The sequence below is a fragment of the Carassius carassius genome, chromosome 46, assembly GCF_963082965.1.
Source record: "Carassius carassius chromosome 46, fCarCar2.1, whole genome shotgun sequence".
In the NCBI taxonomy this organism is placed as follows: domain Eukaryota; kingdom Metazoa; phylum Chordata; class Actinopteri; order Cypriniformes; family Cyprinidae; genus Carassius; species Carassius carassius.
The window spans coordinates 25,199,874-25,213,927 of NC_081800.1; the positions used below are offsets into that span (position 1 = coordinate 25,199,874).

The 14,054-nt window shown below is 37.4% G+C and overlaps 1 protein-coding gene, 1 long non-coding RNA gene and 1 pseudogene across 3 annotated transcripts; 1 reads left to right on the plus strand and 2 right to left on the minus strand.

The window, feature by feature from the left end:
* Positions 1-4,116: 4,116 nt before the first annotated feature.
* On the minus strand, positions 4,117-5,157 carry LOC132129609 (uncharacterized). Its single transcript, XR_009428544.1, has 2 exons — positions 4,855-5,157; positions 4,117-4,438 (listed from the first exon to the last, which is right to left on the minus strand). It is a non-coding gene; the product is annotated as an uncharacterized LOC132129609 (long non-coding RNA).
* A 1,166-nt stretch (positions 5,158-6,323) lies between these two features.
* LOC132129290 (regulation of nuclear pre-mRNA domain-containing protein 1B-like) lies at positions 6,324-11,857 on the minus strand. Of its 2 annotated transcripts, none has more exons than XM_059540823.1 (8): positions 11,597-11,857; positions 10,878-11,056; positions 9,867-9,996; positions 9,640-9,779; positions 9,193-9,311; positions 8,192-8,318; positions 7,935-8,110; positions 6,324-7,033 (listed from the first exon to the last, which is right to left on the minus strand). In XM_059540823.1, exons 2-8 carry the CDS (start codon positions 11,026-11,028, stop codon positions 6,884-6,886), a joined length of 993 nt encoding a protein of 330 aa, XP_059396806.1. In that variant the 5' UTR covers positions 11,029-11,056; positions 11,597-11,857; the 3' UTR covers positions 6,324-6,883. The 2 variants fall into 2 exon arrangements, with proteins under 2 accessions (XP_059396806.1, XP_059396805.1); XM_059540822.1 differs by having other exon boundaries at positions 9,193-9,314.
* A 445-nt stretch (positions 11,858-12,302) lies between these two features.
* Positions 12,303-13,076, plus strand: LOC132129184 (TELO2-interacting protein 1 homolog; annotated as a pseudogene).
* Positions 13,077-14,054: the final 978 nt, after the last annotated feature.

Here is a 14,054-nt window from a genome sequence, read left to right on the forward strand (position 1 = left end):
TTTTTTAATTTCAATAAATTATTTGCAATGGCAATCAAACACAAATTTGTAGCAATAGCCAAAAATACATTGTGTGGGTCAAAATTATAGATTTTTCTTATATGCCAAAAATCATTAGGATATTAAGTAAAGACCATGTTCCATGGAGATATTTTGTAAATGTCCTACTGTAAATATATCAAAACTAAATTTCTGATTAGTAATATGCATTGCTAAGAATTAATGTGGCCAACTTTAAAGGTGATTTTCTCAGTATTTAGATTTTTTGCACCCTCAGATTCTAGATTTTCAATCCTAATGAACCAAACATCACTGGAAAGCTTATTTATTCAGCTTTCAGATGATGTATAAATCTCAATTTCAAAAAATTGACACTTTGATGACTGGTTTTGTGCTCCAGGGTCACATTTCATTTGCATATGATAACACTTACACGACAGATGTCACAAATGACTTTCCAGAAGCGCTTCACCTGCTAAGACAAATATAATATACGTTTAAAAAAAAAATTACTACTACTATTACTAAATTCGTATTTATTTGTTAATCTCTTTCTTAATCACAAATGTTCTTATGGATCTCAATACACTTGCAGTTGTTCTCTTTAGTCATGTAGGAACTTGAGGGAGTAAAAGATGATCATTTTCATTTTTAAGTCAACTATTCCTTTAATAAAGCTCTTCACCAACAAAGATTATATTTGCCTCTGAAAATACTTACCTTGTTATAATAAATGCAAGATACGATGATCGTCACAATGATGATGATTGTCACAATGATGATTGGCTCGATGATGGGCACAAAGATGATGATGATGACGATCAGCACAGGGACCTCATCTGCAGTAGGCTCTGAATGTGATGTGAAATTACCAGTCACTGGGTACTCTTTTCAGTTGCCCCAATTACAAAATGCTATGACAAATTATAAACAAAATGTTGCATTTGGAGTTGAACTAAAGAATCATAAAAGGAAAAAAATGGAAATTAAAATATAGAAATGATTAAATTCCTTATGGCGGCGACCATCTACATACAGTAATAATCTCCATTTGTTCATTGTCATCAATGTAACTTTACCTAACACGGTTTTTCACATTTTCCCCCATGTAGGCCTATTTTGCAATTTTTGCAACTTAAAATTAATAAGTCAGTAAAATTATATTTTTTGGCCATTTTTGAGACTTGAATCAGGCATGTATTTTTTACTGTACAAATAAAGGCAGCCTTGCTGAGCAGAAGAGACTTCTTTTAAAATATTAGAATGTCTTACAAATCCCAATTTGAACACTATGTGTAAATGTCATAAAAAAATGTTGTTGGGTAATTATCATTGTCTTTTTTTATTTTACAGAACGACAGTAAAATTACAATACTATAATTTATGAATGTCGATGGAGTTGTTGCTTTTTCTCTGCTTTTATTTTGAAAGAAACCCGCAGGAAGATCTCAGTGCTTCAAGATGTTGGTCACCCATATAATTTTGTCACATGCCTTTAAAAAAAATATATATTCTCAAAAATGTTACTGAGCAACTGACAAACAAGTTTAGCGCATATTTTCCTTGCGCTCTGGACTTTGAACCCTGATTAATATTTTCATACTGCTGTCATGTTTGCTGCATTAGTGCGTGCCTCTATTTGATTGTGTTAGTCATTGTTTGGTACATATTATTCGGCCTTTTCACTTTTTCCAAATAATTTTGGTTGGTGAATTTTTCGGTGCATCCCCCGTCAGTTGCCCCAATTGCGAAATTTCATGACAAAAAATTACTAGCAAAATGTTACATTTGGAATTGGACTAAAGAATCCAAAGTGGAAGAAACTGAAAAAAAAAATGGAAGAGTCATTAAATTCCTTATGATGGCAAACATCTACAGTAATAATCTCCATCTGTTCAGTGTCATTAATGTAACTTTACGCAAAGATGATTGGCAAAGTGACCCCCTCTGCAAAAGGCTCTGAATAGCCACTTTTCCACTGTCGGGCCAGTGTGAGCCAGGGCTTAAAAAAGGCCAGACGGGGCTAATAGCCTCGGGCCAGTAGCACCGAGAACAAAATAGCGCTGCGTTTCCATAGTCAGGCCTGAAGCTCCGCTGCACTTCTCTAAAACCCGCACTTTACACGCCTTTCAGGAACAACGTCATGCAACCTCATAATTTCACCAACAAAGAGAAGTTATCAGAAAACGAATAAGAAATAAGTCACTGGAATTAGCGTGATCACAAAACGAACATGATAAAAGCGTCCGTTTGTTTGCATGCTTTATTAAATATTCAAATTCAAAAGCATCGATGTTTTACTATAGAATAAGTGATACATTGATCATAATCAATTTATTTATTAGGACTCAAAATTAATCACACAGAAATACATTTATTTCTATTTTATTTATTTTTAACGCTTAAGCGTTATGAAAATAGCCTGCTTATTCAGTCGAGTCCGTTTCTGTTTATTTGTAGCCACCTATACGTCACATTTAGAATGAATGATATCTCTATTTTTATAAAAGCTCCCGAGCAAAAAACATTATTATATTTTTATGACATAGGCTACGCAGAGCTAAACTCTCGAGATGAGACTTATGACTGATAAAATATGTTAATAAATAAATACAGGATTGTGATAGAGAATAAGAAGCTGACATCTGATTTCTCCAGCGGTCATATTTACAATGTTTACTGTGGTAATGTTAATGCCTAGCGTGCAGTCTTTTCCATCGCTTATAAATATTTCTGCCTTTTATGGTGATTATAATCCACATCAGATCGGATTGCATTATTTAAAACACTCGCTGCTGAATGAAAGTGAGTTTTGAGCTCAAGTTATTTTAAAAAGTTTTTAACGCCGGTGTTATTGCGGTTATCTTTCTGAAATGATCCGCAGCGCTGACGCTCTCCAGACTCAGAGGGGCTGTTTACACCTGGCCACTTCATGCGTTTTCTCAGATCGGATAGCTATCTGATTTATCAAAACGGTTCCATTTACACCTGGTCACATGAATGTGTTTTTGCGAAACGGATTTAAATCCGATCTTCAATTCCCGCGCTATATGCAGATTTAATGGAGTGCACGTCACCGAAAGCAACAGATATGAGCTGCATTTTAGTGATCATCAGCTAAAATGTCAAAATCAAAGACCGCAATAAGAGAGAGCGGCAACAGCACTGGTAAGATCATTTCGTTTCTCTACTATTAATGATGATGATTGTGTGTTAAGCGTTCGCGACTTACTTTCACTTTGATTTGCGATAGTTTGCACGTTGGTTTAATGAATATATGCTCAGCTTCTCATCTGGTGGTACATGTTCCAGTAGCGTCGTCATATCTGGCTATAACATTAAATATAGCCTATAACACGCCCTCACACGTTTATTTTTTTAGCATTATTTTTTAGGAGGAGTACAATTTACATATGTGGTTTTAACAACCAGATGCATTTACACTTCTCCAGTTTCGTCTGGAATGCGGCCCAGACCACCTCCTGAAGTGGTTTGAGCAATCGGATTCAAATCCGTCTCAAATGCGTTTCGGAGAGCATTTACACCTGGTCTTTTCACGATCGGATAGCTATCCGATCTGAGAAAACGCATGAAGTGGCCAGGTGTAAACGGCCCCAGAGAAACTCCGCCTTTGTTCATAACCCCTCCTCTAGACCCAGCTGGCCCGCTTTGGCCAAAGGTTTTCGTCAGATCCCTCACTTATTCACTATCAGAAATTCAGAATACAGCAGTTTATTTACTAATCATTTGAGGTATTTTTTTGGAAATTTCAATCATCATCATACAGTAACCTAACCACCAGCTTTAGCCACTTCTCATCCGAGACGTGATGCAGCACGAAACAGTCTCTCACTGTCGGTTCTTCATGCTTCTAATGATTTCTGAATCTTTCTCTGATAGTTTTTAATATTTTCAGGTGAAATGCTAGTAGCTTCTTCAAAGAACAAGAGGAACAAAGTGTTTTTAAAAATGAATTCATGAAAGTCCATCAGCTTGGTGTGGTAGTAAGTAAATAAATAACATTTGGTTGTTTTCAGCTGCTACCTTGACAAAAGTTATTAACAAAAAAAGTACCTGTAAAATGCACTAAAGAATCATAAATGGAAGAATCTGTAGGAAATTGAAGAATCTTTATATTACTCACGGTTGCACGTCACGTTCACAGTAAAATTCACCCCAGATTCTTTTCCATCGATGTAACTCAGTGCTTTGCAGGACCGTGAATCATAGGAGCAGTTGGTGATGGTTAGGCACACTCTTTTTCTGTCCTTTTCCAGCGAGACTCCGGGATTACTCATGTTTCGACAGCCCTGATCAGGATCACAGTGCTGAGCAATCAGGTAGTCGTTACAGCTGACTTGAACTTGACTGGCGTTAACCCACTGGGGAAAGTATCGACGAAACTCTTGTGTCGGCGCTGGCGTCATCTCACCTGCACCTGTCAGATGTATTTACACTTTTAATTATTATGCAATAGACTTACAATTAGATCCAGAACTGTATCAACTACTAAATAACATAATAATTAACTTCTAACTACCTTTCTAATCTTTTTATATTCTATTTTCTTTTCATTAATTATGCAATTGTATGCGTGTTTGTGTATGTGTAAAGATCTCTAACACTAGCTTGCTCTATTCTTTTTTTATTCTATCTGTTTTATGTATATTATATTATTTAAAATCCCATGCTAGGTGTACTGTGTTAACCTAACTGAGACTTGTTATAGCACTTATATATCATTGCTCTTTTTGTTGTTTTTGATTGCTTCCACTGTCCTAATTTGTAAGTCGCTTTGGATAAAAGCGTCTGCTAAATGAATAAATGTAAATGTAATGTAATGTAAATACTTACGGGCGCCGATGAGAGAGAAAATAACTAACGTTAACTTTAGCAGAAAGAGGCACATCTTCGATGTTGTTATGACCGGTGCCGGATTACTGTACAGAAGCATGACGCACTGTTAAATGAACTAAGTTTTCAAAGCAAGAGCCGTTCAGTTACTCAAAACTTGCCCAATCGCTTTTCAGGTGCGATCCCCGGTAAAAACCGAGTTCCGGAAGGCAAAATACACCTTTTCTGGTGGGGTTCTTCCTGGTAAAAGTCGTATTCCTGTGGCTAAATATCACGTTATCGGGGCCGGTTCAACCCTTGGAAATGAAAAACATCACACGGCAACAGTGTTCTATGGTTAAAAGTAGCCGCGCCGGTAAACACGAGGACACTTTGCGCAATGACGTGACGTCACTTCCCTCTGGCCAGGTGAACAAGCTAGGCTGCGGTAAAAGATTTCTCTGAAATTGTGTTTTCTTTGAGTCATGTATTGTATTCAGTATTGTTTTGATTTACAATATACGATTTATTGTCTTTATACAACAATTCAATCTAGCGACGTGTTATTATTATCGAGGAAAAATATTGCGCAGGTCCCAGAAGCGACGGTGGACGGGCAAGAAAGTTCGAGAAGAAACTTGTCATCGACTCGCTGCGTACTCGGACCCGTGTGCCGTGACCGGTTTGATCTGGCCTTTTCCAGTCTCTGTTCGGTTTTTAGCGCAGTGGCTACTTTCACGATAACTGTCCGTTTCCTGCTTCTTTTTTAATGGCTATACTGAAAACTAACATTCCAGTACACAAGATTACAGTATATAACTCGGGATTTCTCGATCCATTGACTGTCTAGTTCATTCAATAAAGAATTTACAAACTAAATATTACCAAGCAAATGAGTTTATTCTTTATGTTTCAAAAGATGAATCGATCCGTGTTGTGATAAACCGCTCAACTGCGGCCTTACGTTACGACCCTGGAACACATCTGAGCTCAGAAAATGAAGTAAACACTAGTCTATCTAGTGAAGTTGGTTTAAAATAGGCGCATTAACGTAGACAAAATGGGAATAGATAAGATGGTTTCTTATTTCATCCGAGTTGAAACAATAAATGAAGATAATTCATCTTCCAGGAACAGGAAGTGTATCACCATCACTGTATACCAACAGTCCTTTAAAACAGTCCTGTATATCAACAGTCCTTTAAAAATGTGATTTCCATAACTGTATGACTCAATGATATGAGAGTCTAGAACATGCTTTACTTCAGTTTTCTCTATTTTTTTTTTTTGTCTTGATGGTGATCAGCAACAGCACAAACACACAGTTCACTCATCTATGAATTTAACATAAGAAATGTATTGAACAGAGTTTGGCCACTTAATATTTCCACGCTTCACATATTCTCATTTACATGTCACTCTGATAATACAGCAATCCATTCAAATCAAATTCCAAGGAACCATTAATATCAAAAATCATTTTGTTGCTGAATGTGTTCAGTCGTATTTAATGAGAGACGCTAAACATACAGTGACCACAGAAGAGAAAACCATTGATCACACTGTATTCTTCTCACAAATATCAGCAAATCTGTTTTTTGTATCATCAAAATAATTATTTGACGAAAAACAGGTCAGGTTTGTAACCAAAATATATAATGAGCACGAGTTTCTAATTAATATCTCTTGATATCATGAACTCAAGTCATTAGCGGTGAAGTGTTTAAAACTGAATCCTCATGTTTAGATGAAGTGAAGTGAAATTAAACGCTTGAGCGGTAAAACTAAAAACCTACAGGTATAAGACAAAGCAAAGGGAGTTGCTTTCCACAGCAAAGTCACATCAAGACAAAAATCTCCACACTCTGAGTCCGGTTTAATGATGGATCGACTGGCGGGTTGATCTCGTGAGGTTGAGCTGACATGAGAACTAATGAAAAGCAAACGTGTGTGACAGCAGATCTTCATCTCTCGCACCATTACTGATGTTACAGCAGTGAGGAGGAACCCAGTGTCTGATCGCACAGGACTGTGAGTCTCAGAGAGATGTTCATTCAGTGGAGAACAGATCTCCAGCAGACGGGAGAGGAGCGAGACCGCCGGTGACGTTCGGGAGAAGAGACAGATCTGGAAGACTCTGGATGTGAGACTTGAGCTCCTTCCTCACTTGTGTGACACGAGCCAGTTTCTGCTTGTACTCCTGCAAGGACACCAGATAATCAATCAATAAACGAATCGATCAGACAGCTGCTCATTTCTTTGTTCAGAAAAGATACATTCAATTAATCAACAGTGACAATAAAGACATTTAGAATGTTACAAAAGATTTCCATTTTTTTAAATCCCGTTTTTTTGAACTTAATAGTCACTAAAGAATCCTGAAAATTGTTAATAAAAAATAAATGTTTATTGAGCAGGAAATCAGAATATTAGAATGATTTCTGAAGATCATGTGACACTAAAGACTGGAGGAATGATGCTGAATAAATTATATTTTAATATCTGTTTAATTAGTAATAATACTTGATAATATGAGTGCTTTTACTGTATTTATGATCAAATACATGCAGCCTTGAAGAGATTTGTTTCAAAAACGTTAAAACATCTTATGTATTTTAGACACTTAAAGCTCATTTAAGTAATGCATTGACTTTTTTTTTGTCTTTCCAAATATATTAGATTTACCTTCTTAAATTTAAAACAAAAGGAAATATTTTACAGAAGCTTGTTTTCAAGCTCCAAATTGAATAAAAAGTATCATAAAAGTATTAAAAAAAGGATCCCAAAGGTTGTCCATATGACTTGGGTATATATTCAAAGTCTTCTGAAACCAAGACAGCTTTATGTGAGGAACTAAACTTTAAATGAACCCAACATAAGTTTAGAGTACAATTACGATTTACGATTTTTTTTTGGCACACAAAGCTATCAAAGGATTTCTAAGAACTTGAATACAGTGCATAAGTCATATGGACTACTTTTTGATGCTTGAAGGTAAAAATCTGATCCGCTTTCATTACATTGAACACATCAGCTCTGGTATTCTGCAGAAATTCAAAGAGTTTGATGATGACAGGAGGGAAACTTGTCTCTTAACGTACCTCCAGCTTCTTCTCCCTCTCGTTGAGCGCATCTCTCTGGCTCTGGATGTATTCGGTCAGCATGCGGGCCAGCTGTCTCCGGTCCTCTAGCTCAGCGGCCAGGCGTCCGTTATACTCGGCCAGCAGCAGACAGGCCTCGTCCACCGTCTTCGACAGCTTGTCTGCCGCCTGTTTATCTGCAGAGGACACAGCATGAAGAGCTTCATCAGAAACACACTTCCTGTTAGACCGGGTTACGTTTCTCCAGCGAGACTCACCTGTGATCTTCTCCAGAAGAGAGACGTCCTGCACTTCCTGAGGAAGTGATGCGATCTTCTGTCTGACAGCAGCGTCACCAGACGCAGCGTTCTCCAGATCCTGCAGCGCTTTCACCAGATCCTCCGTCTGAGGATCACGTCAGTCACATACATGTATATTCTTATATATATTTCATATCAGCAGTTGCTTTGAAACCTCAACCAGTTTTAGCAATATCTTGCAATGTGACGTTGAATCAACTACCCAAGCTTTTTATATATACACAGTATATTACATACATTATATCATAAATGTATAAATTTATCACATTATTATTCTATATATATATATATATATATATATTTTCTTTTTAACATGAGTCCCTTAGTTTGGGGAATCATTTAAATGCCATTTATTCAAAGAAATGTGATTCTTACCCATGATTGTTGCATTTCTATTCAAAGATAAGCTCTTAGATTTAGAATTAATATGTATTTATATGTATATATATATATATATATATATGTGTATATATATATATATATAGTTATTTTAGTACCATTTTTAAAAATGTTTGACTTAAGTTGATTTTGAATGGTCCTGCAAAGTGAAAAATTGACTGAAAGAAATGAAAACACAAACTTTATGTAAAATATAATTTTTTTTTTTCAGATGAAGAATTATATGTAAAGCAGCTTTAGCAGTGTCTACGATTTTTTTTAAACATTTTACTTTAATTGTGTTATTATAAACATTTTATATTATATTATCCATGGAACTTTGTATTTTTATTTAATATTTAAATAATTATTTTAATTTATTTTTCATATTGCAGGAGCATTTAAAAAGGAACAATGTAAAACAAAGTAAAACAAAGTACAAACAAAGTAAAAAAATGGTGCTAAAAAAAAACAACAGACATAGAAATTATAAATCTAGAATGCTGATATTGAAATGTTATAATAACAATCAGTAGCAAGAATCAATATTCACATTTAATTCAAACAAATGTCATTCGTACCAGTTGTGGAGCAGCTGCGTCCGTCTCCTGGGGAGAATAGTGACCTCTGTAATCATCATCTTCTTCCTCCTCTTCCTCCTGCACCTTCTGGTAGCTTCTTTTCAAATTTTTTCTATCATCTACTATAAAACAGCATGCAACTTTTACTTTCAAAAAGAGATGATTCAATGGCATGCATGCATTCTACAAGCCAAGACTCAACAGTTAACAAACTGATGCCTGATGAAGGTTGCATGGCCAAAACGTTGAATTAAAATAAGATTCGCAAGCTATAGTCGTTATTAAACTGAAATAATGCAAAAAAAAAAAGCCTGGGACTGATGTTGTGATGAGAACATAAGACACAAATGAAAGATCACTTTTTCTAGCCTGCAACTCTGACCACTCATCAGATGCATCCTGGGATGTTTTTAGAGCTTTTACGCAATATGAAGGTATTACGCTGACCTGTGGGCTTGTGTTTGGGACTGTCTGAGTCCTCGATTGCCAGTTTGAGCTGCTGGATGAAGTCTGCACGGTAGAGGTTTCTCTCCTGCCATATGTTCAGCAACCTCTCCATCTGCTTCTTAGAACCATCATCTCCATCTCTGACAGAGAAAGACACAGAATATATGTGAGACGGGACAAATTCATACTATTGAACGCATGGCGCATATATATGAAGGTGTGTTTACCTAGCCACGTGTGAGCAGGCATCAACCAGGACGGCCTCAAAGTCTTTGGTGAACTCAGGACCCTTTTTCTTACTGTTCTGAATCACATCATTAGCCAGATACAGGAACGTCAACTTCCTGCTGCGTTTCGCTGAACAACAAACACATTTAATTATTACTTTACTTTAAAGCAAATCTTTTTTGTGTGCATTTCAGTTTTAATGTTTGATCATTCTAGTCTGAAGGTTAACCTTCAACTAGGATGCCTTGTGCAAACTTAACTTTGACTAGAAAAGTTTGGTCTTTTGTTTCTCAAATGGCCCACCAAATCGGTTTGTTCCCTTTAAAGGAATAATTCAGCTCAAAATGAAAAAAATGTACTCAACTTCAAGTCATCCAAAATGTATTTGAGTTTGTTTCTTCATCAGATTTGGAGAAATGACGCATTGCATCAGTGTCTCACCAATGGATGCTTTGCAGTGGATGGGTGCCGTCAGAATAAGAGTCTAAACGGATGATAAAAACAACACTATAAATCAACACCACTGCAGTCCACCAGTTAACATCCATAATAAGTTAAAAAGTCCTGTTGTCTCTCACATCAAATCCAGCCTCATATTTGTTCACAAACGTTTTTTGCCTGGTCTGCATATTTCTCTCCTGATTCAGACGAGATTAAATCTTCACTGGAGGAAGTGTTGTTTTGGATTATGGACTGAATTTAGCAGGAAGCAACAGTTTGAAGATAAAAACATCTTAATGATGGATTTGTTTCTTACAAACATGCAGCTTCTGGCTTCACAAGACATTAACTGATGGACTGGAGTGGTGTTGATTATGGTCTCATTCTGACGGCACCCATTCACTGCAGAGACACCATTGATGAAACAATGATGCAATGCTACATTTCTCCAAATCTGATTCAAACAAACAAACTCATCTACATCTCGGATGACCTGAGAGTGAGCACATTTTTGATAAATTTTCATTATTCCTTGCTTCTTAACCCAAAGCTGATCCAAACTCTCTCACCTTTCTTCAGCTCTCTGTGCCACACGCGCACGATGAAGGACGCATGCTTGCGGTGATGAATGATCCACAGAGACAGTGTCTGAACGCTCTGCTGCGAGTTACTCAGTTCAGACAGCTTCTTCTCCAGCGCAGACTCGGAGAAAGACGACATGCTGACCGCTCTCTCTCACCAAACAACTCTAACAAGACACAACAGATTAAAAACAGACTTGCATTTTAAAAGTTGATGAATAGATATTTTAGCACACTGCGGGAGCTTATAAATTGGTCTATGAAGAAAAGAAAAGAAAAAAAATTGTCCTAAAATTAAAACATACATATTCTCTCATGATGTCATGTATCTGTTTTTATCTGGAAGCTCAACATTAAATAAAAATGCTATAATAATCAATTATATCAACTAACTAACCACTTAGATACACATTATATATGAAACATATGGAATATTTGTACTATTAAAAGACCAATATATAGTAAAACACGGTACATATAAATAATATACACATATAAATAACAAAGTAGTTTGATTGCATATATGTGTGATTCATAAATAAGATATAACTGAAGAGTTTGGTCGTTATCGATTAGTTGAGGTGATTAGTTCTAATGCCTAATTTCCGGGACATGCAGTGAACATTTTCAAGACATTAAGAGCTAATTAAGCAGTTTAAAGAAACAAATCAAGCAACAACTAAAAGATAAAGGCAAATAGCTCTCACCTGTCAGCAGCTTTGGTCGCCTAATCTGGATTTAACTTCAATATGGCAAAACGCACGCGGAAACCCCTGAAATACGAACTCCCGCGGATCAAAAAAGTGGTTTAAGTCGAGATATGAATAAATCGAATTAATAAGATACAATCCTCCTGTATTTTCATCGAAACTTTCGCCTAGTGTTTGAACGCGATGATATTTGGTTGCAAGTTGGTTGATAAACAAACGAGGGTCGCGTCTGCGTGACGTCATGCCCGACGCCGACGTCATAGAGACGCGACGGCATGCTGCATGTGTTTTTTTGCAACTCTATACTGTAATTTTTTACAACATGACATGTGTCGTTTTGAATAATAATAGCAGTCATTTTTAAGTGATGTGTGTTCTTTTGTCTAAGAAAGCCAGCTTTTGTTTGGTAGCTGGCATAGAGGACCTCCAAATGGACTGAATTTCTTAATTTTGTATTTATTGAAATGAAGCAGGAGTTTAATGTCATGATTCTGAGCTTGAAAGTGCATATGTGCTGCTGCTGCAGACATGACTTAGCTAGACTGGACCTCTTAAAGTAAATATTATGGAAAATATTTAAGCGGTGGGGCTGTCTGTAAATATTCAATATTCTCTTTCTCTCTTAAAATTAAACTTGAACATAGAAGAATATACTAAAGTTGTTTTTGTGATTTTAAGGTTTTAGATTTGCTGATTTGGCATCATCATTTTATGAAAATCATATTTCAGAAAGTAAAATTGTTAAACCCCACTGAATAATAATGAAACAATCTTCCTTCACAGATACATTGATAATGGCTGAACATCAGATCGAAAACCCAAAGATTGCATTTGCATATCTCCACCCATCCTGTGTCCTCCTGACCAAGGAACCTACGGCTGCCAATGTAGAAGCCCTTAGCGATCATCTCCCCACAGATTTGTCCTCAAAACCTTGCCCCCAAACAGGAGGGACTCGTCCAGGCAGTGTTGGAAGTAAAGACATCTGTATTGGAGAACACTTGCGTTCAAAGTTGGGCTTCTCTACAGGATCTTTTCTCAGAGCTCTTCCTTTGTCTTTGTTCCCCAAAAGACCCGGGAAAACCTGCCACGACCTCTGAGGAACTAAAGCTGGCCGTGCTCAGATACCTGGACGCGCTATTGCACTCTGCCTACGGTGACATTGTTATTAAACTCTATGAGCCAAGCATGTTGCCTGGACTTGGAGCCGCTGTGTCACTGCTCCTGGCACTAGCAGAGCATGAAAAAGCCAGAGGAGTTCAAACAGCTTCCCTGAAATGTCTCCTTTCTTTTACCTGGCATTAGTCAGTGATCAGTGGAGACATAAGACAAGGCCATGCGGTTACAGTAAAGGCCGTGAGGGTTTGGTACAAGGTCGTTGGTCTGGTGATGGCCGATGAGCAGCTTTAGAAAACAGAAAACAATGTGGCAGCTGGAGATCTGGGGAGGGTTGAAGAGCTTATTGAAAAGAGGACTCGATCCTTTTCCTCAACATTCTAATTTACTGAGATGCAGCTGTACTTGAACATTACAGTTCCTGCTTGTAATTTAATTCTTGCACAGCAGATGACAGTAATGATCAAGTGAGTTGCCGCAGCATAAAAGTAAAAAGTGTTGGAACTGTTACATTAATTCTGCTGAAGGTTTCATCATAGTCGCAGACCTGTAATAGATGTAGTGGGTTACCCTGGAACAAGCTGCGGTAAGTGCTTTAAACAGGGGTACAGAAGTAATAGAGCAGAGTTATGATGGCATGTGTGCCGTTTTTGGCTCATCTTCAATACTCCACCTACTGAGACTTTCAACTTAGGGCTCAGATTTCTGATCATTAAACCAACACCACACAGAGCCAAATTCCCCATGCAATCCATTATTATGGCTTTATTAATACTATCACCGTGAAGGTTTGTAGCTGATTTGCAAGACGCATTCAGCTGATGATGACGAGCATGCAGTCAAATGCACAGGAATGACAAGTTTTTAAATTCTACTATGCACAGATGTTCCTCCACCAATGTCTGCTTCTGATGAGGACATGGATGCTCCTGCAGAGAAACCGGAGCTTCCTCTTCATATCCAGATTGCAAAAGACGTGATGGAGAGATGCATCCACCTACTCTCTGACCCAAGGTTGTAAAATCTCTTCTGTTGATGTATTATAGCTTCGGTATCGCTGCAGGCCTGTTTCCTTTGAGAAGAGCACGTCTGAAGTCAAACGTGTCTGTGGATTTTTAGGTGTTGGACATCTTGGAGTTGTGTGTGTGTGTGTGTGTGTTTTATGCGAGCAAGAGGACGAGCTGCTTCCCATGGTGCACTGGTGCTGGCCTGCTCTCCTCCACCATCTCACCAACGATGACCCTCTTGTTGTACCACGAGCATTCAAGGTAATTTGATGTCTTACCACTCGGAACACCCTAGCATCCTGATAGCAACATGCAAAAACACACCTTAGCAA

What these genes read in the sequence shown, in the direction of transcription:
- LOC132129290 (XM_059540822.1), bottom strand. Translation starts at nt 11,028, where the DNA reads ATGTCGTCTTTCTCCGAGTCTGCGCTGGAGAAGAAGCTGTCTGAACTG. An exon ending in GCCTGCTCACACGTGGCTAG is followed by an intron (nt 9,780 to 9,866) that starts GTAAACACACCT and finishes TTTCTCTGTCAG; the next exon opens with AGATGGAGATGATGGTTCTA. An exon ending in ACGCAGCTGCTCCACAACTG is followed by an intron (nt 8,319 to 9,192) that starts GTACGAATGACA and finishes CGTGATCCTCAG; the next exon opens with ACGGAGGATCTGGTGAAAGC.